The 25,201-nt window shown below is 36.7% G+C and overlaps 1 protein-coding gene across 1 annotated transcript in view; it reads right to left on the reverse strand.

Annotated features, from left to right (window-relative positions):
• Positions 1-25,201, reverse strand: part of HYCC1 (hyccin PI4KA lipid kinase complex subunit 1) — an 88,875-nt gene that overhangs the window by 44,142 nt on the left and 19,532 nt on the right. The window contains exon 2 of the mRNA XM_036078557.2: positions 5,006-5,084. Within this exon, the coding sequence (XP_035934450.1) occupies positions 5,006-5,056 (51 nt within the window). The 5' untranslated portion in view covers positions 5,057-5,084. The remainder of the gene's footprint in view (positions 1-5,005; positions 5,085-25,201) is intronic.

The raw sequence follows: 25,201 nt of genomic DNA on the forward strand, positions 1-25,201 counted from the left end.
GAAGGGTCTTCTAAAAATTAGTGCAGAATTCTGTCATTATTTCATTTTGCAAATGTGGGAAAGCCACTTTTGTCTATAGAAGGGGAGAAAATATAATTGCTGTGTTTATGAACAGTGCTTTGAAAAACTTAAGATCTAACAGAGCCTCATGGATTTAAATACTATTACAGCAAACCTTTACATTTTCTTGCACTGTACTAGTTCAAAGGCACTGGCCTTCTTAAATACCAGCTAAGCTTTCTAACTTTTCAGAAGGCAGAACTGGAGACAAAAATAATAATAATAATAATAATAATAATAATAATAATAATGGGAAATTAGTCTTGGCAAAATTTGAAGAAGGCAGATGCTTCATACTAAAGTATCATTTGGCAGATGGCTTTTTAAAAATGTAAGGAGGTGATATGGGTTGGGTAGAAGAGAATTAATGAAGACAGATGGATAGAGAACCGATAAATAAAACAACTCTATTCAATATCATACATATATTAGATTTTAATATTCAGTGATTACCAGAAAATTGAAAAAATTAGGAGTCTAGAAATCTGCTAGATAAATCCACACAAAACATTAAGAAAAACACAATACAATCTGAAAGATAATACTTTACAAATACATCTTTGAAAAGATAGAAACTGAGGGGTGCCTGGGTGGCTCAGTTGGTTGAGCAGCCAGCTCTTGGTTTCAGTTCATCTCATGATCTCAGGGTCCTGGGATTGAGCCCCTTGTCCAGCTCTGCACACCCACAGAGTCTGCTTAAGAAATTCTCTCTCTCCCTCTCCCTCCCCCTCTACCCCTCCCCCCGCTCATGCACATGGGCGCTCTCTCTCTCTCTCTCTCTCTCAAATGAATAAATAAATAAAATCTAGGGGCACCTGGGTGGCTCAGTTGGTTGAGCATCTGACTCTTGGTTTCGGCTCAGGTCATGATCTCAGGGTCCTGAGGTCTAGCCCCCATCGGGCTCCCTGCTCAGCCAGGACTCTGCTTCTCCCTCTTTCCCTCTGCCCCTCCCCCCACTCATGCTCACTTTCTCTCTAACATAAATAAATCAATCTTGAAAAAGATCTTGAAAAAAAAAGAAACTGAACTATTAATGAAATCTTAAAATAATGAAGTCTCAAGTCTAATCACTTTGTTGGTATATGAAGAGAATACTAATGAGGGCCCACAGCTAGAGTAGATATGAATAGTTTTTCCAAAGGCAAAAAAAAAAAAAAAAATTTTGCACACAACAAATTGTGTTGTCTTTGTGCATTTGTGAGCATGGTGAATGAAGTTATAGGGTTGGGAGTTCAGACTGCAACCACGGAACAATGTAGAACTAAAATCATCTTCACAGACCACCCACTTCACTCTTTCTGATGAGGATATTGAAACCTAAAAAAGTTAATGTGATTTTTCCAACATCATAAAACTACCTAGCAGAATAATTATGACTACATCAAAGGGTTTCTGAGTCCCTATGTGCTTGAACTACTTTGTCAATCTGATGATCTTATAGCCTTAATAGCACCATGGTTATCAAATTAAACAACCAAACAGAGGCTTCCCCCACCCACTTCTCTCCCTCAATCTCTCTCTCTATATATATTATGTATATATATATATATATATATGCATCCAAACTTCCTTTCTTAATTATTTTAGCCAAAACATGTAACTAACATCACAAATCATTTCAAAAGACAAGATACTCTAATTTTAAAAGTACTTAAAAGATATGTTCTCAAGCACTTTTCTACTTTCTATTAGCCTTAATATGCTGCTGATTTTGCCTGATAAACTTAATCTCTTTATCAAACATAAACAGAGCTGAATTGAATTCAACACATATTAATACAATTCTGAATAACACTCAAAATAATTTTCAGGAATATTTACCAAATTAAACAAGGAATAGAAAATATCTTCTCTTTAGCTATAATGTAGACTTAACAATAATTTAAAACATTCATTATATTAAATTGATTGAAAATTGGGCAAATTTAGGGGGTGCCTGGATGGCCTGGTCAATTAAGCATCTGCCTTTGGCTCAGGTCATGATCCCAGGGTCCTGGGATCAAGCCGCAGGATGGGCTTCCTGCTCATCAGGAAGCCTGCTTCTTCCTCTCCCTTTGCCCCTCCCCCCAGCACATGCTCTCTCTCAAATAAATAAAATCTTAAAAAAAAAAAAAAGAAGAAGAAAATTGGATAAATTTAATCTTGGGGGGCTAGAACAAAATTAAATTATTTTTTAATTCATGTGGCCCAGGATTTCACTCCCCTTCTCCCAATGGAAAAGTTTCCTTATCCTTGACTTAATCTTATAAAAATTTTGATAAAATAGTGCTACCCACATAATATATGTTATATTGCTAAAATATTATTTAGATAATACTTTATTCACATCCTAGTTTCTTTTAGTGGACGACGGCATTTAGAAAACAAGATCTGGGTGCATGGTGTACTCATTACTACCAGGGTGTCATTGTTCCTCGGCCCTCTCAGTGAATAAAGCTGGGAAATATATGGATACATTTATGTACAGTTTTACATGTATAACTTAATCAGATATATATTTAAATCCATGAGTTCATACTGATTCTTTCAATTCTAATGAACACCTTAGCATTCTTTCTTGCTTTCCTCATTCCATGTTTCTAATTCCTTTCTCGGACACAGAGAAACTTAACTCCCATTATCATCCTCCATGTATTTACTTATTTACTCAAAGTAGCCAACCTACCAATGTAACCACTCTAGTTGAGTCTTCTGCATGTCACCTCTGCAACCCTCTGCCCAACTACCCACTTCCTCAAACACTAGGGCATATTTTTGCCCATACTACTTACTGCACTGCACTGCCCCCTTACCCTTCACTGCTACACTTGCTAGGGTGCTACATATCCAAGCCAGGAGAGAAAGGGAATAAACAAACAGACAGGAAGGTAAGGGAATCAGTCATAATTTTCAATTATTTGCCTTAATAGTTGCCCCTTCCCCCATCCTTTAACATGCCCTCTTTCCACAACTCCCATACTAAAAAATGGCTAACTGGCTGGCTATAATTGTTTTTGCAAATTTTACTTCACTATTAAACATAACAATGCCCTAGAAGTAGTACTCAACTCTTAAAACTCGACAATTTCCATCAACCTGTCAAAAAAATCATGATGGGGCACCTGGGTGGCTCAATCGGTTAAGCGTCTGCCTTCAGCTCAGGTCATGATCCCAGGGTCCTGGGATCGAGTCCCATGTCCGGCTCCTGGCTCAGAGGGGAGTCTGCTCCTCCCTCTACTCCTCTCCCCTTTTGTGCTCTCTCTCTCAAATAAATAAATAAAATATTTTTTTAAAAAAATCATGATAGAATGAACCATGTTAAACACTGCTGAAGCAAAAAAAAAAGCTTAAAAACACCTCGAACACTTACAAAAACAACATATGCAGAATGTTTAATCAAATTATTAAAATATGTAGAAGGCACTATATACAGTACACTTTTATAAGATTCTATATCACTTTTTGATGACTTAGAGGATCTGTAGAAGGATACTCAACTCATGACTATAATAACTGACAAAGTGAAAATCTGCCCAGCCATTTGTCAGGATTTGATAATAATGACTGATAAGGCCAGCTGCAAAATTAACAGGAAACATTGCTTCTCTCAAGGACACACTCCAGCTGAAGTTTCAGAACAACCTCCCGTTTTGAGTGACTAACTGTATTCTTATTCACTGAGAAGTCTTGTTATCTAAAATCACAGATATCAAAAACTTGGCTGTATAAACATATATCAGAAAGAATGAAACATCCCACTCTTGCCTGGAGGATCTAAGTCACCTTGACACAGAGAAGCAGGCTTGATTTCCAACCAAGGTGCAGAGCCAGAGCTTCAGATAAGGGGTTTCTGAGCACAACATTCCACATAGATGTTAACTTTGTAGTTTCCAAGACAACATGACCCTGGGTCCACTTTGAAGTCCACACCAGATTTTGACTCCATTACACACAGCTCTGCTTTGTTTTGAGCCCATAAAAATACTGCTTCATTTAAATTTCATCTAAACTTCACCTTTCCTCCAAATCCTATAATTTTATCTTTTCCTTTGTTTGGTGAGATACCCATATAGTGCCTGTGGTGTAGTCTCCCTCTTTGAAACAAGCCAGTAAGTCTGACTTTGTCAGACTATACATTTGTCCCTGAAAGTTGTGGGCTGATTAGGCTGGACCAAAAAGTGACAGTTGCAGCCCAAACCCTTCATTCCTATGGTTCATGATCATGAAGTTCACATAATTATGTGTAACAAGACCTAGAGGACAATGAGAAGGTAATTAACTGGTTAAAGAATACAATTTTAGGGGTCCCTGGGTGGCTCAGTTCGTTAAGGGTTCGACTCTTGATATTAGCTCAGTCATGATCTCAGGGTTGTAAAATAGAGCTCCCTGTAGGGCTCCTCACTGGGCATGGAGCCTGCTTAAAGTTCTCTCTCTCCTTCCCTTTCCCTCTGCACCCCCCTGCAAAAAAAGAAGACAATTTTAGCTATTATAGAGAAAAGTTCACAAGAAAAGAAAGCCAGTTAAAGATGGATCCATTGGTAGAAAGGTGGGCAAATATCTTCCCATCTTCTCCCATTGTTGATCATACCCACTCCCATTGCCCTCCAAATTGGGAGAAACATTTCAACACAATCTTTGATGGCTGGAGAGGGTAACATTAGCATTCAGAAACTTTAACCATTCATTCTTTGTGGGGTTGCTATGAAAAGGAGAAAACAAACTCTTTTAACCACTTGGGAGAAAAAAGGAATTTATTTCCTGGAAAGAATTACTATGTGTAAATAATTCCTTATTAAGATTTATTGGAATATATTTCTGCTTCCATAGATACTTAGCCTTTCAGTCATAAAAAAACAAAAATTATAAGATTATAGTAAAATAAAAATTTAAAAAGAGCCACTGGGATTTAAACCCCAAGCAAAACTTCTTTGGAATATAATTATTATATTGAAACAGTAAATATTACCTTAAACTCTGACAACCATTCCTCCACAGCCCCTTTCTCTGAAGTGAACATCTTTCCACATCTGTTCTAGACCTTCGACCTGAAAGTTAACATAGGAAAATGTTAAAATTTTGAATATATATTATAGTCAGATTACTATGAATAGAACTAATCCTATAAAATTTAGTTACTTCTTATTTGTGAAATTAAAGCAGTTTCAAACATAAATTACTAGGCTCATTTCAAAACATTGTGCACAAACAAGCATTCAAAAGCAAGAATTTTAATAAAAGTATAAATACCATAACATAGTGAAATTGGCTCTGCAATTTTCATTCAGCTTTTAGGACTGCCAGCTGCAAAACCTACTGAACACTTTCCCCTATTTCAATGAAATAATTCCAAAATATCATGCTTCACAAGAAAATCGCAGAAAATATTTTAAAACTGTAAAAATATAAAATGACATGCTACAAAATTGACTTTTAGAAAGCATTTAAGAATTCAATTTGCTTATATTTTGATTCTTTACAGTCTATTTAGACAAGCCACTTGGTTCCCTGAAAGCTTAATACTTATAAAGAGTGAAAATGATAATATTCAAGATAATGATCATATTCAACAACAGATATTCAGAAGACTGGGATTTAGTTAAGTAAAAATAAGAAAAAAAAGGAAGCTAAAGAAAATGCAAAACAAATTTATCTCAAGCAAAATTTTTGTGAACGTACAATGTAGTTTTCTTCACTCATCTGTATGAGAGGAGACCTAAAAACTGTTTCTTGAAGGAAAACCTTAGCTCTATCTGAATTTACTAACCTCCTAACTCAGCCACAAATCCTGCATTGGGCTTCTTAATTTTCATCAGCTTTATAGTGTAGTAGAAAGAGAGGCATAATTGCCAGAAACGGAATCCTGATTCTATTACTTATTTGTAGTATAACCTTGGGCAACTTATTTACCTTACTTTTTTCATCTGTGAAATACAGATAGCCACAGCACCTACTTTCAGGGGGTTATTGTGAGGATTAAATTAAAAAATGCAAATAAAAGCACTTATTACAGTACCTGGCAGTAAGTTTTAATACTATGCAATATTATTATTGAAGAATATCAACTCATATAGCCTCTGCTCAGCTGACTATCAAAGCATACAGATATGTCTTAATGAACAACACAGGTTCTTGCCAAAGAATATACTCTAAAGTTTCTATTGTCTAATTCCCATTAAAAACATGGTTAAAAAAATGAAGAAAAAAATAAAACCATGGTTAAGAAAAATATGTGTATACACACACACATATTCATTCATTCATTAAGAATTGAGAGATATGCGTGTTATTTTTTTAGAATAGAAAATAGCCCATTTATTTTTTAATCCAAATTTTATCCTTGAGTCAAGTCAAACCATCAAAAACCACATATGTGTACCATACTACTGATTTTATAGAACTGTCCATTCAAATAAACTGGGCTTTGGAACTGTGTCCCAAATGTTACTGAAAATCCTGCTAGATCACATGTTACCACCTTTAAAATCCAAAAGAGGAGGGCGCCTGGGTGGCTCAGTTGGTTAAGCAACTGCCTTCGGCTCAGGTCATGATCCTGGAGTCCCGGGATCGAGTCCCACATCGGGCTCCCTGCTCAGCAGGGAGTCTGCTTCTCCTTCTGACCCTCCTCCCTCTCACTCCCTCTCATGCTCTCTGTCTCTCGTTCTCTCTCTCGCAAATAAATAAAATCTTAAAAAAAAATTTTTTTTAATAAATAAATAAATAAAATCCAAAAGAGGAGAAAATTAACATCTTCAGTTTTCACCACCAGGAAAAACCTCTCCTTTAGAGTAACTGGTTTGCTTTTACATATGGATACTGTGACTCTCGTAACTGATTCTCTTTGCTTCGATTCTAATAAAATGGGAGTCACAGTTTCTGTCCTAACTCTATACACAAAAAAGCAGGCCTGAATTAATCCTTTTTCTTGTTTCATATTATACTTATTCTTATTTTCTTTCTGCCTGGATCTACTTTTAAAAATTTTATTTATTTATTTATTTATTTATTTATTTGAGAGAGAGAGAGAGCATGAGTTGGCGGGGGAGGGGGTGGTAAAGGCAGAGGAACAGGGAGAGGGACAGACTCCTAGGCCGAGTGGAGCCTGATGCGGGGCTCGATCCTAGGACCCTGAGATCATGACCTGAGCCAAAGTCAGGCACTTAACCAACTGAGCCACCCAGGTGCCCCTGGATCTACTTATGTTTATCTTATTGTATTATACTTATTTGTGAAGCAAAATGAAGCAAAGTAAATATAAATGCAAAGAAGAGTTTCTTTTTTTAACTTACCCATTTTTTATCTAGTAGGACAGAAAATTATCACAAATAAAACCATGCTACATCAAATTACAGAGAATTGGGGAAGGTAACATTTTTACAAAAATTCAAAATAATTCCCTAGTTAAAATTAAGACTAATTTTTAAAAGGTTAAAAGGAATCAAGAGGGATTTGCAAAGGATCAAGAATAGTCAAAGCAATCTTGAAGAACAGCAGAGCTACAGGACTTGAACTTCTAAATATCAAGATTTACTACAAAACTTACCAAACATCATAGTAGTTAAGCCAGTGTGGTATTATCATAAGGGCCAAAAAAAAAAAAAAAAAAAAATGAAACGGAGTAGCCAGAAACAGACTTACAGATATATTAGTCACCTGATTTATGATAAAAGTGACACTGTAATTCAGTAGGGAAAGAACAGTCTTTAAATTAAATGACGCTAAGTCAATGGACAACGACTGGAGTGGAAGGTGGGGAAAGAACCATGACCTACTAGTTCACACCATGTGCAAAAATCAGTTCCATGGATCCATAGATTTAAGTGAAAAAGGTAAAACATAAAGCATTTGGAAGAAAACATAAGAGAATACCTTCATAACCTTGGATTATGCTAAGGTTTCTTAAACAAGAGGCACAAAAGCACTAATCATAAGACAGTTAAAAAAATAAATTGGACTTCATTAAAAGTAAGAACTTCTATCTGCCAACAGATGAATGGATAAAGAAAATGTAGCACACAACAGAATATTATTCAGCCTTAAAAAGAAGGCAATTCTGCCATTTGTGACAACATGGATGAACCTAGAGGATATTATGCTAAGTGAAATAAGCCAGACACAGAAAGACAAATACTGCAAGATCTCACTTATATGTAGAATCTAAAAGAGTCAAACTCATAGTTAACAGAGAGTAAAAGGGTGGTTTCCAGGGGCTGGGAGGTAGGGGCAATGGGGAGATGTTGGTCAAAAGGTATAAACTTTCAGTCATAAGATGAATAAGTTCTGGAGATCTAATGTAAATACAGCATGGTAACTACAGTTGAAAACATATACTTGAAATTTGCTGAGAGAGTAGATCTTAAGTGTTCTCACCACACACAAACACAAAGATAACTATGTAAGGTGATGGATATATTAATGAGCTTGATTGTGGCATATCAAACCATCATTTATACCTTAAATATATACAACTTTTATTTGTCAATCATACCTCAATAAAGCTGGGGGGAGGGGGAAGGAAGAACTTTTATTCATCAAAAGTTACCATTAAGAGAATGAAAAGGCAAAGCCACAGGGTCAGAAAAGATATTTGCATTTCATATATTTGACAAGAGCTTCATATCCAAAACATATACAGAACTCACATTAGTAAGAAAAAGGCAGACAATCCCAATAGGAAAAACAAGCATATCACTTACCCAAATGGAAACCTAACATATGAAAGGTGTTCAACATTGTTAGTCAATTAAAACCCACAATTAAATACCATACACACACACACACACACACACACACACATACTTGCAAGTGTGGCTAGAATGAATGGCAAATAATACCAAGCATTGAAAAAGGTACGGAGCAAACGGAATATTCATACATGCTGGTGTGGATATAAACTGGTACAATATCTTGGAAAATGCTTTGGCAATATCTTCTAAACTTGAACACATTCATGTGCCATAGACCCAGCAATTCCACCCATAAAAAATATACCATACAGAAACATGGATATATGTTTTCTGAAAGATGTGCTTAAGAATTTCCATAGCAACAGGTTTTGTAAATAGTTAAAAAGTAGAAACAAAGCAAATGTTCATCAGGAGTAGAATGGATAAATTATGGTACACTGTACATGGAGTTCTATACAACAATGACAATAAACTATAATTATATCAATATCACAATGTTGGGGAAAAGGAGGCAGAAAAAGAGTGCATACTCTATAATTACACTTGCATACACTTCAATAACAGGCAAAATTAATAAATTGTGTTGAAAGTTAGGATAATGGTTGCCCTTGAGGGAGTTACTTTTTTGGGTTCTAGTAATATTCTGCTTCTTGATGTAGGGGCCGGTTACACAGGTGTGTTCATTTGGTGAAAATTCAACAAACTCCACACTGATTTGTGCATTTTTCTGTGTGTATATTATACAATAGTAACACCAGACAGCCCCAGGGCTCTTATCTTCCACTTTACAGAGATCATATGGGGAGCCCTCAATTGCATAGCTGAGTTAATCTGAATACTCACTTGTTTAGCATGCGTTCAAGCTCAAGTAAAATTGTCCCTGCCCGTACCTCTTTGCCTTCTTCTGCAGAGCTCAAAAGAAAGGCTTAAAAATACCTCCCTACCCTTGAAACTTTCACAGCCTCACCACCACTATCTGCTTCAGGTCTACCAAGACCAAAGTCATCATTCCCTTTATCTCTGATCCCTGTTTATGTCGGGCACCACAAGAAACTACAGCTCCAGGTTACACTCAGCCCTCACACACTAATCTTCATAACTCTTACACACTCTCTATTTTACCCTCATCTCCTATCCCATCCAAATTCTGGAAGGAGGTTTTTTCACTGTGCCTTCTGAAACTGACAATCTGTTAGCAGCAAAATCCTCTATGTCCTCAACAATTCTCTGAATGTCTTTTTCCTCTCGTTCTAATATGAAACCCAGTTCTTCTCTGAAGACAGTTTTCCCTGTGATCTTCTCACAGTGACTGCTTTTCCCCACATAGCCCCAGAAGAAACCACTGAGCCTGGAAGTAAAGTAAGTGTCCTCCTTCCTCCTTATTATCATTTCAAATCATTTTTCCTCTCTCTTTTCAAACCATCCACCCAACATTGCTTTGAAACTCATGTAGCTGTCATCTATCAATCAAATCCCCCACCACCTCCCCTTCATTTCTAAATGACTTTAGCTCTGGCTCACTGTCCCTCTTTCAAACTACTCCTATTTAAATTCCTGGTGATTGGGGTGCCTGGGTGGCACAGTTGGTTAAGCATCCGACTCCTGGTTTGGCTGGGGTCATGATCTCAGGGGCGTGAGATCGAGCCCCGAGTCGGGCTCTGCGCTCAGCGAGGAGTCTGCTTGAGTTTCTCACTCCTTCTCCCTCTGCCTCTCCTGCTTGTGCTTTCTTTCTCTCATAAATAAATAAATGAATAAATAAATAAATAGTAATTTAAATTCTTGGTGGTTATTTTCTCACACCCTGAATTCTTAATTCCTAAAAATCTCTTCCAACCACATTGTCTTCTTCCCTGCCTCAGCTATTCAATCCTATGATCATGACCTAGACCAGCTATTCTCAAACACTTGGTCAGGGCCACTTTACACTAAGACATTAAACCAACCTGAAAGAACATGCAATGGCCAAAACCGAAACAACTTGAGCAACATAACAAATAATGTAGTACTGAATTATTACCCAAAGTATAAAATAAACATACATGAGTTCACATTGAAATAAATAAATGAACAAACAAACAAAATTTAGAGAGCAAGAGACAAGTCTTCCTCGCAGAAGAATTCCAAATGATATATCCAGGAGGAGTTTAGTCCCTGTCTCCCTATTGAGAATGGGTTGGACCTAGTGATTTGTTTCCAAAGAATAGAGTATGGAAAGGGGAAAATAGTAACTTTATAATGGAGAAATCTGGCAAACACTGACTTGATCAAGATTCACCTCACCTGTGATGTCATGTGAATATCATGTACCCCTGATATGATATGATGAGAAGGGCACTTTACCCCTGTGGTATTCTTCCCAAAAACCTATAAACCCAGTATAATAATGAGAAAACATTAGAGAAACATTTGAGGGATGTTCTACAAAATATCTGATCTGTACTCCTCAAGAATAACAAGGTCATAAAAAAACAGAAAAAGACTGTGAGACTGTTATAAACCAGAGAGACTAAGGTGACATGACAACTGAATACAATATGGTATCCTGGATCAGATCCTAGAAGTAAAACGACAGTAATGAAAAAACTAGTGAGATCCTAATAAAGTCTGGAATTTAGTTAATAGCAATGTAATTAGTAATGTCAAACGCACAATCCTAAAATGACATTAAGAGAAACTGAACCTGGATGTGGGATATATGGGGATACTCTTGTACTATGTTTGCAATTTTTTTATAAATCTAAAATTGTTCATAAAATTATTTTCAAAAATTATTGAGGCTCTGAAACAGCTTTTTATTTATGTAGGTTAATATCTATTGATATTTACTATATTCAAAAATAAAACAAATTTTTAAAACATAAGAACTTATAAGCATATATCCCATTAGCCATCATGTAGCCTCTGGAAAGCACCACTGTATACTCATTAATGGGAGTGAAAAAGACAAATAAAAGTCCTAATATTATGATGAAAATAGTTTTAAGCTTGTAGACTACATGAAAGGATCTTAGGGACCCCCAAAGGTCCCCATATGATACTTTGAGAAACCACTGCCCTAGCCCTTGTCATTACTCCTGCTGACTCTGACCTCTTCTATCTTTTCAACACATCTTTTTAGGCACTCAGAGCCCAAAACCTTTTGACCATACCAGGACCAATGTCACTTGCCAATATTCTCCTTTCTCTCCTTGCCCATTTCAAATTCTTTAGTCAATTCTAATCACCATCTTGAATATACTCCCTCAACTACTTTGCCCTTGTTTTATTTCTTTGGCAAAAATACAACCCTGGTAAAATTCAACTCTTCACCTGGTGCATGTCAGCAACCATGCAGCTGAACAAAGTGGAAAAAACAACTAAAACAACACTTAAAAGTTATGACCAAGAACCTTAAGTAGACCCTTAATGTTGCCTGGCAATCATGCAGTTCCCCTACAGGCTATTCACTTTCCCAGTCTCCTACTTAACTGTTTCATACACTCTACCTGATACTTAAAACTCTAAAACCTTCTTCCCGTTCTTACTCTCAGCTGATAATCTTAATTCCTACCTCACTGAACAATCAGAAGACAACTTCCACAAATTCCCAAATTTCTACCTACCTAAAAGCATCTGTACCTTTACACTCCATCTTCCCTTCTGTTAACTACAAATGAATTGTCCATGATCCTATCAGAGGCCAATCCTTTGAATAATGCACTACAACCATCCTCTCTTGCCTACCTAACAAAATCACTTTAACAAGCCTCCTCTCCCTAAATTTCTCCCTCTCTACCTCATTTCCTCTTCAGCTATTTTCACATCTCTGTTCTTGTCTTACATTAAAACTCCTCAAAAGAGTTGTATGCTTGTTTCTAATTCCTACCTGCCCTTACAATTTTTTTTAGCTTTTAAAAATCAACTTTGAGGTATAATTTATATACAATAAAATGTATACATTTTAAGTGTTCAGTTCTATGTATCCATCCTTTCCAGTCAATCCTCCAACCCCCTATTCCAGGCAACTACTATCACTATAGATTACTTCGGCGTGCACAAGAGCTTCATACAAATGGAATAATATACTATGTACATGTGTTTCTGGCTTCATCTTCTCAGCATGTTTTTGAGATTTATTCATCCTGCTGAGTGTATCAAAAGCTTGTTCTTTCTTATTGCTGACTTGTATGAATATACCACAAAATTTTACCTATTCACCTGTTGATGGACATACGGATTACTTCCAGTTTGGGGCTATTATGAATCAAGCTGCTATAAACATTCATGTGGCAGACTGTATTCTCTGAAGATAACCACAACATAATCTCCTTACAAGATAACTTGGACACACCTTTCATCAAGAAGTGGAATCAATGTAACCTCCCTTTGAATGTAAGTAAGCTTGGTACTATGGCTAGGTCATACCAGGTGATACAATTTGCACCTGATTCTCTGGGGACCATTTCTTGAAACCTATCCACTGTATTATGAAAATGCCCAAGGACTAACATGAAAAGTCACATGTAGGTGTTCTCCACTGACAATCTTACCGAGTCCCAGCTAACAGTCAGCATCAACCAGCAGACTTAAGAGTGAGCAAGTCTTCAGATAATTCCAGCCCCCAGTCATCCCTAGCCTTTGGGCCCTCTCAGCTAAGGCCACAGACATTGAGGAAAAGAGACAAGTCATCTTCATCTGTCTTTTCTCAAATTCTTAACTATAGAATCCATGAGCACGATAAAATGGCGTTATTTATGTTACTAAATTTGCAATAGTTATGCAGCAATAGTAACTGGAACAATTTGTATACAAATCTTGTGGGCACATTTTTATTTATGGTAAAACACCTATGAGTAGAACTGCTAGGTCATATAATAACAATGTTTTATCTTCATATACATATACACAACAACACCAACAGCCAACTGTACCAAACTAAAAATTAGCTCTACCATTTTATACTTCCAGCAACAATCTGTAAGATTTTCAATACCTCTAATCTTCCTCAATATTTGGTTTTAAAATTTTAACCGTTCTAGTGAGTATGCAGTAGTATTTCATGGTTTCAGTATACAGTTCTAGGATGACTAATGTTGAATATCTTTTCACGTACCTATTGGCCATTCATTTATCTTCTTTTGTGAAGTGTTTTTACAGGTTGTTGGCCCTTTGTTATTTGGGTTATATGTCTTACTGAGTTTTAAGGGTTCTTAATAGATAATGAATTCATATTTATTTTGCAAATATTTTCTCCTGGTTTGTGACTTCTCTTTTAATTTTCTTTTTTTTTTTTAAGATTTTATTTATTTATTTGACAGAGAGAGAGACAGCGAGAGAGGGAACACAAGCAGGGGGAGTGTGAGAGGGAGAAGCAGGTCTCCCGCTGAGCATGGAGCCCGATTCAGGGCTCGATCCCAGGACCCTGGGATCATGACCTGAGTCAAAGGCAGATGCTTAACAACTGAGCCACTCAGGCACTGCTAATTTTCTTAATGGTATTTTTAAATAGCAGAAGGTTTTAATTATAATGAAGTCCAATTTGTCATTTTTTTTCTTTCATGGTTAGTATTTTCAGTGTCCTATCTAAAACATCATTCCTACTCAAAGAATTCAATTTCTTTAGTAGATGTAGAGCTATTTAAAATTTTCTATTTCTTTTTGTGTAAGTTTTGGTGAGTTGGGGACAAACACTTTGTATGTGTTGCTAGAATTCAGTGCAGGAGAAAAAAGTGTATCATCCTATGCGACCACCAGGAGGGAGGACTTTGAAAGCTTATGCCTGGTTTCCTTCTGACTCTAACATCTAGCTGATACATCTTTTTCCCTTTACTGATCCAGCTTTATATACTTTCACTGTAGTAGAGCACAGCAGGTATAACTGCCTCTGAGTCCTTGAGTTCCAGTGAATCATCTAACATGTGGGTGCCATGGAACATCTGAAATAGATTCCTATCAACATTTCTCTTTATTTTTGGTTTTCAGCAGTTTAGCTATGATAAGGCTATGCGTGTTTTTCTTTTTTTTTTTTTTTTAAGATTTTATTTATTTATTTGTGAGAGAGATAGCAAGAGTGAGAGAGAGCACAAGCAGGGGGAGAGGCAGAGGGAGAAGCAGACTCCCCGTTGAGCCCAACTGGGGACTCGATCCCAGGACCCTGGGATCATGACCTGAGCTGAAGGTGGACACTTAACTGACTGAGCCACCCAGACGCCCCCTTATGTGTGTTTTTCTTTAAATTTATCCTGCTTGGGGCTAGCTGAGTTCCTTAGATCAGTAAATTGATGTTTTTGATCAAATTTGAGAAAATCCCACCCATTATATCTTCAAATATGCTTCCTATCATTGTCACTCTCCTCTTCTGGGGCTCCAATTATACATATGTAAGACTGATATTTTTCCACTGATCCTAGAGGCTCTGTTCATTTTCCTTCAATCTTTTTTTTCTGTGTTTCTTAGATTGGATAATTTCTACTGATGTGTACTCTTTATTCTGCTATCTCCAATCTGCTGTTAAGTTCATACAGGAAATTTTTTCTTTTCCTTTTTTCTTTTCCTTTCTTTTCTTTCTTTCTTTCTTTTCTTTCTTTCTTTCTTTCTTTCTTTCTTTCTTTCTTTCTTTCTTTCTTTTTCTTTCTTTCCTTTCTTTCTTTTTCTTTCTTTCTTTCTTTCTCTTTTTTAAAGAAAGGCAGACTGCCACATGCAGCACCTCATTTGGATGTGTCTGGAGTCTTGGAAACTTGACTACCCTATGTTCTCCTACAAATGGACCTTGAGAGCTTATTTGGAGGTTCTAGCAGGGGAGCTTAGCTACTCGTATACCCTTGACAGAAGAATGGTCTTCCACCATCGGGGAAGGTCGTCTTCTTCGACAGAGCACACAGCTTTGTGAGACAGACATGGAGCAGTGAGGGAGGAAGAGGACACCGCCTAGCCTGCCAGATAAGCCAAATCAAGCCTAGTAATCAATAGGGTGATAGATGTCACAACTAGATCACCCTCACATTCATACAAGGAATTTTTCATGTATTTATTTACCCCTCAGACCTAGGATTTCCATTTTGTTTTCTTTTTCACTTTCCTTTTTTTTCTGATATTCCCTATCTATTAATTCATTAAGGTCTTATTTTCCTTTAACTCTTTAAACATTATTTTAATTTTTGAGCATATTTATAATAGCTGCTTTAAAACCTTTCTCTGCTAAGTCCAATTTATGAACCATCTTGGAGTTGATATCTATTGACTGTTCATTTTTCCTGAGTTTCATTTTCCTTCTCCTTTGCATGACTATGAACTTTGATTATAAACTGGACATTATGGATGATAAATTATAAAGATTCTGGTTTCTGTTATAATCCTCTAAAGAGTGTTGACTTTTGTTCTAGTAATCAATTCAATTACTGGCTGATCACTTTGAATTAGTGTAGGCTGACATAGACTTGGGGGTCAGTAAAAGTTTCCCTAAGTAACTGACAACTTCAGCTGAGATTTAACTAAGTATGAGTTAACTAGGATGAGAAGATGTGGTGTGGTGTGTAGTATGCCAGGCAAACTGAATCTTGTAGGAAAAGGCCCTAGAGAATGAATCACTGGGCTTGTTCAAAGAAAAGAAAGAAATCCGTGTGGCTAGAGTATAGAGAGTGAGGGGACACCCAAATGTCCCAGATAAGGGCTACTTCCTTATCCTGGAATGAGAGACATGTAGACAAAGTGACAACTAATCAACAATCACCTACAGGTAACATAGGCAAGAAATAAACTGTGGCTGGAGAGATTTAATGGGCAGTCTATTTTTGCTACATGGGGGAATAATATACCAAGCAGAGATTGTATTGTTTTTGTTTTGTTTTGTTTTTTTAAAGATTTATTTGAGAGAGAGAGAGAACAAGCACAAGCAGGGATTGCCTCAGAGGGAGAGGGAAAAGCAGGCTCCCCCTGAACAGGGAACCCGACGCGGGGCTGGATCCCAGGACCCGGGGATCATGACGTGAGCCGAAGACAGACGCTTAACTGACTGAGCCAACCAGGTGCCCCTGTACTGTGTTTTAAGAGCAGGAACTAAATCTGGTTTTGCCCACATTCTATTCTCAGCACCTAATCCAGTACCTATCAGATAGGAGATATTCCAGAAAGATCTCTTAAGTTAATAAATGGCCCCTATTTACATATACTGCAAACTCTTTTTAAAAACAAATCTATCGTATTTTATACCTAATGTCAATATAATAAAGCTGACACATATTAGTTAAGCAAGTTTAACAAGTTTTCAAAATTGCTCAGATTTCTTGACTCCAACCTGAACCAAAAATTTGAAAGCTAATTCCAAAATGCATAACTATAGATTTTTACTTTATTCTCTACAAAGAAGTGGCAAGTGTTAAAGGAGAAGAGAATCAGTAATTTTAAAAAAAGTCAATAACCACTAATGAAAAGTAATTAAGCTGGGTTCTTTTTATTTATTTATTTATTTTTTTAAGATTTTATTTATTTGACAGAGAGAGAGAGAGAGCATGAGGAGGGGGAGGGGCAGAGGGAGAGGGAGAAGCAGGCTCCTCGCTGAGCAGGGAGCCTGATGCCGGACTTAATCCCAGGACCCTGGGATCATGACCTGAGCTGAAGGCAGACACTTAACCAACTGAGCCACCCAGGTGCCCAGCTGAGTTCTTTTTTAAAGATTTATTTATTTATTTATTTATTTGAGAGAGAGAGAGAGCGTGTGCGCATCTGGGGGTGGGGGAAGGGGCAGAGAGAGAGAGTTAAGCAGATTGTGCTGAGTGCAGGACCCCACATGGGGCTCAATCTCATGACCCTGAGATCACGACCTGAGCCAAAACTAAGAGTCCCCCACTCAACCGACTGTGCCACCCAGGCGCCCCAAGCTAGGTTCAAATTAAATCCTAATTGTATCTGCCTTACTTGCTATTCATATCTATTTATCCTCCTCTTTCAATATAGAAGATATTGATAAAATATGCTTCAAATTCCACTCTACCATATCATACCTACCTCTTCAACATCCACAAAAGGGTATCAGCCAGGTGATGTCTGAATTAATACAAAGAAAACTGACATTGATCTCACCAAAATGAGAGGTGAATACGATAAAAACTAGGGACTCAAGAAAGGATTACACTAAAATTTAGAGATCTTCAAATTAGGGTAATAATCTCTACCTCTTTCTTTCAATTCCTCTGTTGCTGTCATATTCTAAACCAAATTATTTAGAAGAAAATACTTTCTATAACTAATGTCTGCACACAACCACAAAGACTATTTTTCTATGAGCTTATCATGGCTTGTTCCCTTAGAAGGTCAAGGAATTAGGATAATTTTTAAAACTTCTTATTTTGAGATACTCATAGATTTATAGGAAATTGCAAAAAATAGTACAGAAATAATGTCACCAAAAATGGAGTAGAGAATTTCAGAGCTCTATCTCTCCATAAAAACAACTAATACACTGCCAAAAACTGTCAAATCAACTCTTGTAGAACTCTCTAATCTAGTCAAAAACCTGTAAGACTGGGGAAAGATTGGTGAAGAAGGAAGCTGCTGCATTGTGGTAAGCAAGCACTGGGACATTTTAAATTGCTCATCTTCAATCCCAAACTTCTCAGATCAGCAGTGGCCATGAAGACAGAGAAGCCTGAATTCTTGGTACAGGTTGCTAGTGACACAGAAAGCAATAGAGATCTTATTCTCAAAGAACTATAACAGCTTCAACGTCTCTGGTGGCTCCTTAAAAGACTGGTGCAAAGGGTTGCCTTTGTTTTGCCCAATATATGGTGATATGTCCTGGGCTAGGGCAGCTTCCTGGGTGGCATATGCTGGAAGCATTTAAAGGCAAAAGCGTTGGGCCATAGCAGCCTGGAACTAGGGATAACAGTCAGGACAAGCAACAGCCAGACTGAAAAGCCTGGGAAGGGGGGGCACCTGATAGTGTGTGCTCTCTCTCTGTCTCTCTCTCAAATAAATAAATAAAATCTTTAAAAAAAAAAAAAAGCCTGGGAAGGAAGCTGTTGGGAATGGAGATACGTATATATAAAAGTATATTTATATAAAAGTATATATATAAGTATATTTATTTACAAAAATAAATATAAAAGCTAAAACTGTAAAGTTCTTGGAAGAAAACATTGGCGTTAATTTTCATTATCTTGTTTTTGGCAATAATTTATATATGACACTAAAAGTAAGAGCAACCAAAGAAAAGAACAGACTTCATCAAAATTTAAAATTTTTGTGCATCAAAGAGCATTATCAAAAAGTGAAAAGACAACCCCAAGAATGAGAGAAAATATTTGCAAATCATGTATCAGATAAAGATCTAGTGTCCAGAATATATAAAGAACTCTTACAACTCAACAACAACAATAAGAAAAAAGGCATACAACCAAATTTAAAAATGGAAAGGGAGCTGAATAGACATTTCTCTAAATAGAATATACATATGGCCAACAAGTCTAAGAAAAGATGCTCACTATCTTTAGTCTTTGGGGAAATGCAAATCAAAACCACAATGAGACACCACTTCCTACCCATGAGGACAAAAAAGAATAATTTTTTGAGGTATAACTGACATATAACATTATATTCATTTCAGGTATACAACATAATCACTCAATATTTGTATATATTGTGAGATGATCAAATCTTGTTAACATCCATCACCATTAGTAGCTATGAAAAAAATTTTTGTAACATGAGAACTTTTAAGATCTACTCTCTTAGCAACTTTCAAATATGCCATAACAACTTTTCTTTCAAAAAGTAAAATAACAAGTGTTGGCAAACATGTAGAGGAATTATAACCCTTGTACACTGCCCGAGGGAAAGTAAAAAGGTTTAGCCACTATGGAAAACAGTTTAGCAATTCTTAAAAATTTAAACACAGAATTACCAAATGATCTAGCAATTCCACTCCCAGGAATATACCCCAAAGAATTGAAAGTAGATGTTCAGGGGCGCCTGGGTGGCTCAGTCAATTGAGCGGCCAACTCTTGGTTTCAGCTCAGATCATGATCTTTGGGTCCTGGGACAGGGCTGTCAGGCTCCACGCTAAGCAGAGAATCTGCTTGGGGATTTCTCTCCCTCTCCCTCTGCCCCTTCCCCCACTCACTGTCTCTAAATAAATAAATAAATAAATCTTCAAAAGGAGATCAGACTCTTCAGTTTGTTTCTGTTGGAAAAACTAGGACAATTAGAAGAAATATAGCAATCCCTCTTCTCATTTCCTATTTCCATCTTCCTGTTCTCAAATCCTCTAGGACTTCAAGAGAATATTTTATCTAGGGAAAGGATATTTGATTGAACTGAAATAATAGAAGTTAGAAAAAAACTATTTGTCAACAACCAATTTGGTATCTGGACTGGCCCTATGAGTTGCTTTGACTAAAAGAATGCAATGAACAAAATACTGTAAAACTTTGAGGATAGGCCTTAAGAAACATGCCCCTTCCACTTTCATGCAGTTGGAATCAGGCCACCACACACTGTAAGAAGTCCAAACTACCATGAAAGTCTACGCGGAAAAGAACAGAGGCCACTGCTAAGCCACCAGCTGGGAGTCTGCACAAAGTACCAGCCATGTGATTGGCCATTTTGCACATTCCAGCCAAGTCAAGTCTCCAGATGACTGCAGCTTCAGCTGACAACATAGAGCAGAAGACCTGCCAAGCTAAATTTAGTCAACCTCAGATTTGTGAGATATAAAAAATATTTGCTGTTTGAACACATTAAGTTTGAGGATGGTTTGTTAGGCAGCAATGAATAACCAAAACACTGTCTTAATCAAACATTTAGGGTATGCCTTTTTAGTGCAAGGCACTGTGCTAACTCCTATCAGAGAATATTAGGCTGATCAAAACACGGTTCCTGCCATCAAGGAATTAGATTTTTCTCTGAAATTACATTTTTACGGTAGTAAAATCTATTGTAAGTAGGACATAACGTATGAATGTTCAATAAGTGTGATTATATTCCACGTATGTATACTTTTTTGCCTGATCCTATTGTTAATAATGGCAGATATTGTGCACTGGTTAGCTAGAATTCAAAGTTTGGAGAAACAAAACTCACTGACTAATAATCACCCTATCATAAATGCTATGCTTAATCAATGAAACCAATATATCATAATAACTATCACAGTTGCCACTATACTAATAAGTTACTTTTATTCATTAGGTATAAACAATCTTATTTTGCATATATCCTGATGCGAGCACCTTAAAATTTTCCTGAGATGTCAATGATTCCATTGAAACTTTCATTTAAGAAAAATGAGGTTTCACCTGATTTTCTGCTTTATAGTGTAAGATATTTGCAAATTTTGAGACAATTAATATAATATAAATTTTTAAAGTCAAATGACACACTAAGGTATATTCAGGTTGGCAGAATAATTAATAACTCTTATTATTGAGAACTTCAATATAAAATAGTCTCCTGAGAAAAAACATAAAATTTCCAAAATTCTTTAAGACAGTGATAGATCTTTCATCTGTCTAGAAATTTTTAAGTAAAACTCTCATGAAAATTAGGGGATAGGGGCACCTGGGTGGCTCAGTCGGTTAAGTGTCTGCCTTCGGCTCAGGTCATGATCTCGGGGTCCTGGGATCCAGCCCCGCATCAGGCTCCATGCTCAGCAGGGTGTCTGCTTCACTCTCTCCCTCTGCCCCACCCCCTGCTAATGTTCTCACTCCTACTGTCTCTCAAATGAGTAAATTAAAAAATCTTTTAAAAAAAAAGAAAATTAGGGGATAATCTAAAAGAGTCTTAAAGTCCCTGCTCATCCCACATCCATATATAAATTATTCAAAAGAAAGTTTAGTAAAATGTTATTATATTGTTAGACATTTTCAGATAATGTACTATCTTAATGTCAGATAGGGATACATGTAGAAGACCACAAAACCCATATGTCCAATACCCATATCTCAAAGCATAGGATTAATATAGGTTGGTTTCATAGTGTTGCTATTTTCCAAAGGCATAATTTTCATTAATTTGATGGCAAAATTCAGAGCACAATTCTATGTAAAATGCCTTTAAACTGAATAATCCTAAATACTGAAAGCTTATAAACTCTACCGTTCTATAAAAGGTGGGCGGAAAGATAAAGACTACAGAAATGGTAACTGTATAATAAAACTACCAAGAAACACATTTTCACTGTCAGAAAGCCAGAGGTCATAAAACCCATCACAAACCACAGCATAAAACAGAACACTTAAAAATAATGTTGAACCACTGAGGCAAGTGTTATGTTAATGTCAAAAAGAAGTGCTCATATCTCAGGGAGCCTGGGTGGTTCAGTCGTTGGGCATCTGCCTACGGCTCGGGTCGTGATCCCGGGGTTCTGGGATCGAGCCCCGCGTCAGGCTCCCTGCTCTGCAGGAAGCCTGCTTCTCTCTCTCCCACTCCCCCTGCTTGTGTTCCCTCTCTCGCTGTGTCTCTCTGTGTCAAATAAATAAATGGAATCTTTTTAAAAAAAAAAAAAAAGTGCTCATATCTCAGTGATGGGGTTCCCCGAGATCTCACCATCTTGCCTGCTCTTACCTAAAAGAAATCTAATTTGTCAATAAATTGCACGTTATCTTAGTCAAGGCTATTTGGATGCTAGTTTAAAAAAAAGGAATCCCGCAGAAATCCAAGGGTCAGAACTATAGCACAAAAGGGGCTTAAGGAAATTGAACCTAAAACTAGAAATTATAACTTAAATCCTTATCTTCTAAAGGCAATCAGTCTATTTTCATTTCTCTGATTTTCTCAGTGCCATTCTTTATTTGCTGAATGGCTTCCTAACTTACTCATCCTGCCTATGGTCCATTATGGCTATTCTAGTCCTAACTATCATGATCTTTCTGCTCCAGGCTCACACTCTCCTTTGCACCCAAACCTGCATATTTCTCAATTTCCAAAATCTAAATTCTTTAGATAAATCTCTGATTGTGCCAGATCCTTACTTTGATCCTGACTACAACTCACTAGCCAGCCTAGGGATTGGCCATCTGTGGAACAGATACCTCCCCTGGGTCCAATGGGTTGAGATCAATGATATAGACTCATGTAGATACAGATTTATCTAGAAGGGGCTGTGCATGGGTAGAAACAGTAAACATACCTAGTATCTACTATAAATATAATATCCCAGGAGAAATCTAACAAACTGAATATGAGGCACAACATTTTAATCAGGAAAGCCTCAAATTTTTTAACTTTCCTTAGCAATCAAGTATCACAGAAAGAGTTCATTTTATGCTTAGAGTTAGCTAAACCCCAAGACCTTTTTCATACTGACCCAATCAATTCTTAAAAATCTAAGTTACAATTGGCCTTTTTAAATTGGCTCTCACATAACAGGTTCATAAACATTTGCCCATTGAATGAATAAATGAACAAACTTTTGAATCCTTACTAGTTTGAGCCCTGAATTCTACTCTGAGTTTTTAATATAATATTTACCTTATTAATTAGCCCTCGATGGTAGTTGACATTATGGTATGCAATAAGTCATCCTGCATGCAAGGAATTTTGTACTAAAGAAAAAGTAAGGAATCAGGGCTAGAGATCATTGTAAAGCTACCCATGTATGAAGTAATTATGAGTGCAGTAACAATAAATGACTTTTCCCAAAGTGGACATAGGCTAAGTATAGGAGGCCCAAAACTAAGTAAATATTCATGGTGAAAAGCCTTTTTTAATGTTTAGTATAGAGAAGAAATAGGGGTCTAGGCTGAGAAAGGTTCCAATTGGGCCAATGAAATAGAAATCTCTGAAATAGAAAACAGGAGAAATATCAAAGAGGAAAGCAATACAAGTATATAAGAATTACAACAAAGAATCTGATGAATGTTCAGGAAGACAAAATAGAAAACAATTTAATTCCAAAGGAATGGAATCACTGAAAGCCCAGGCTTCCATTGAGAGCTAACGGAGAGAAAAATAAAAGCAGTGATGTAGGCAGTATATTTAAAGTTACAAAGGTAATTCGACAAAAGTATTTTTGCTTGTTGTAAATGGAGACAATACCAGCAAGTTTAAATTTTCAAGTCTGACTTTCCCATCAGCAAACTAAGAAGTAAATTATTTATAACATGATGATTTACCTCCATTGCCTCATAATGCCCTTATATTTATATTCCAACATGCAAACTATTATGTATTATCTATATTACTTAAAGAAAATGTTCTTTTATATTATAAGGATAATTAATTTGGCTCTTTGAGTGGATATATATACACTTCATGTTATTGGCTTTACCAGAGAAAATGACCTTGAACTTAAAGAACTTTCCAGCTTTTTTTAAACTAACAACCTACTTTAAGTATTACTTGATGTGGAAATCAGACCCACAAGATACTAAAAGTATGGCACAAAGCGATGCTGGCATTACAAGACTGTAAAGAAAGGACTTTTGTAAGCACTAGAATATTCTTAATCATTCACAAATATTAATGTAAGATTTTTCAAAAAATAAAGCACTCTCAGGGTGCCTGGGTGGCTCAGTCGGTTAAGCAACTGACTTTGGCTCAGGTCATGATCTTGGGGTCCTGGGATCAAGTCCCACATCAGGCTCTGGCTCAGTGGGGAGTCACCTTCCCCTCTCTCTCCCTCTGCCCCTCCCCCTGCTTGTGTGTGCTCTCTCTCTCTCTCTCTCAAAAAAGTTAAAAAAAATCTTTTAAAAATTTTTTAAAAAATAAAGCACTCTCATTAAGAAAGGTCCATCTCCTTGCCAGATGATATATTAAGCAGCTGCCTTCCAATGTGTTTAATCAAAGTACAAATTATTTTGGAAGATTAGGAAAAAAATGTTTGCTATTTATTTTAAAAAGGTCTATAAAGGTAATTATTTTTAAAATTACAAATCACGAGGGGCACCTGGGTGCCTCAGTCAGTTAAGCATCTGACTCTTGATCTCAGCTCAGGTCTCAATCTCAGGGTCATGAGTTCAAGCCCTGCACTGGGCTCCACGCTGGGCATGGAGCCTACTTAAAAATTAAAAAAATTAAAAATTTTTTTAAATTACAAATCACCAGAAAAGAGAAATGTTAAGAACTTCACCACCAATGTACATAATTTTAAAGTTTAAAATGTGGTGTTGAGGTGCCTGGGTGGCTCAGTCAGTTAAACGTCTGCCTTCAACTCAGGTCATGATCCCAGGGTCCTGGGATGGAGCCACGCATCGGGCTCCTTGCTCGGCAGGGAGTCTGCTTCTCCCTCTCCTTCTCTGATCTCTCTCACTCTCACTCTCTCTCAAATTAATTAATTAATTAATTAATTAAATGTGGTGTAGTTATCAGCAAAGTTCAATCCAGATATCAGAAGTATAAATATATACATAAGTATTTAATAAATATCTGTTGAATAAAGGAATACACTTCATCCTTCATATGTCTGTCAAATTTACCATCTGCTCTTCATCTCTACAGCAACACCCTCAGTCAGAGGCTGTATTGCTGTATACTCAGTTCACACAGTCTTCCTGATTCTGTGTCTT

This window comes from Halichoerus grypus, chromosome 12 (assembly GCF_964656455.1).
Source record: "Halichoerus grypus chromosome 12, mHalGry1.hap1.1, whole genome shotgun sequence".
Lineage (NCBI taxonomy): Eukaryota > Metazoa > Chordata > Mammalia > Carnivora > Phocidae > Halichoerus > Halichoerus grypus.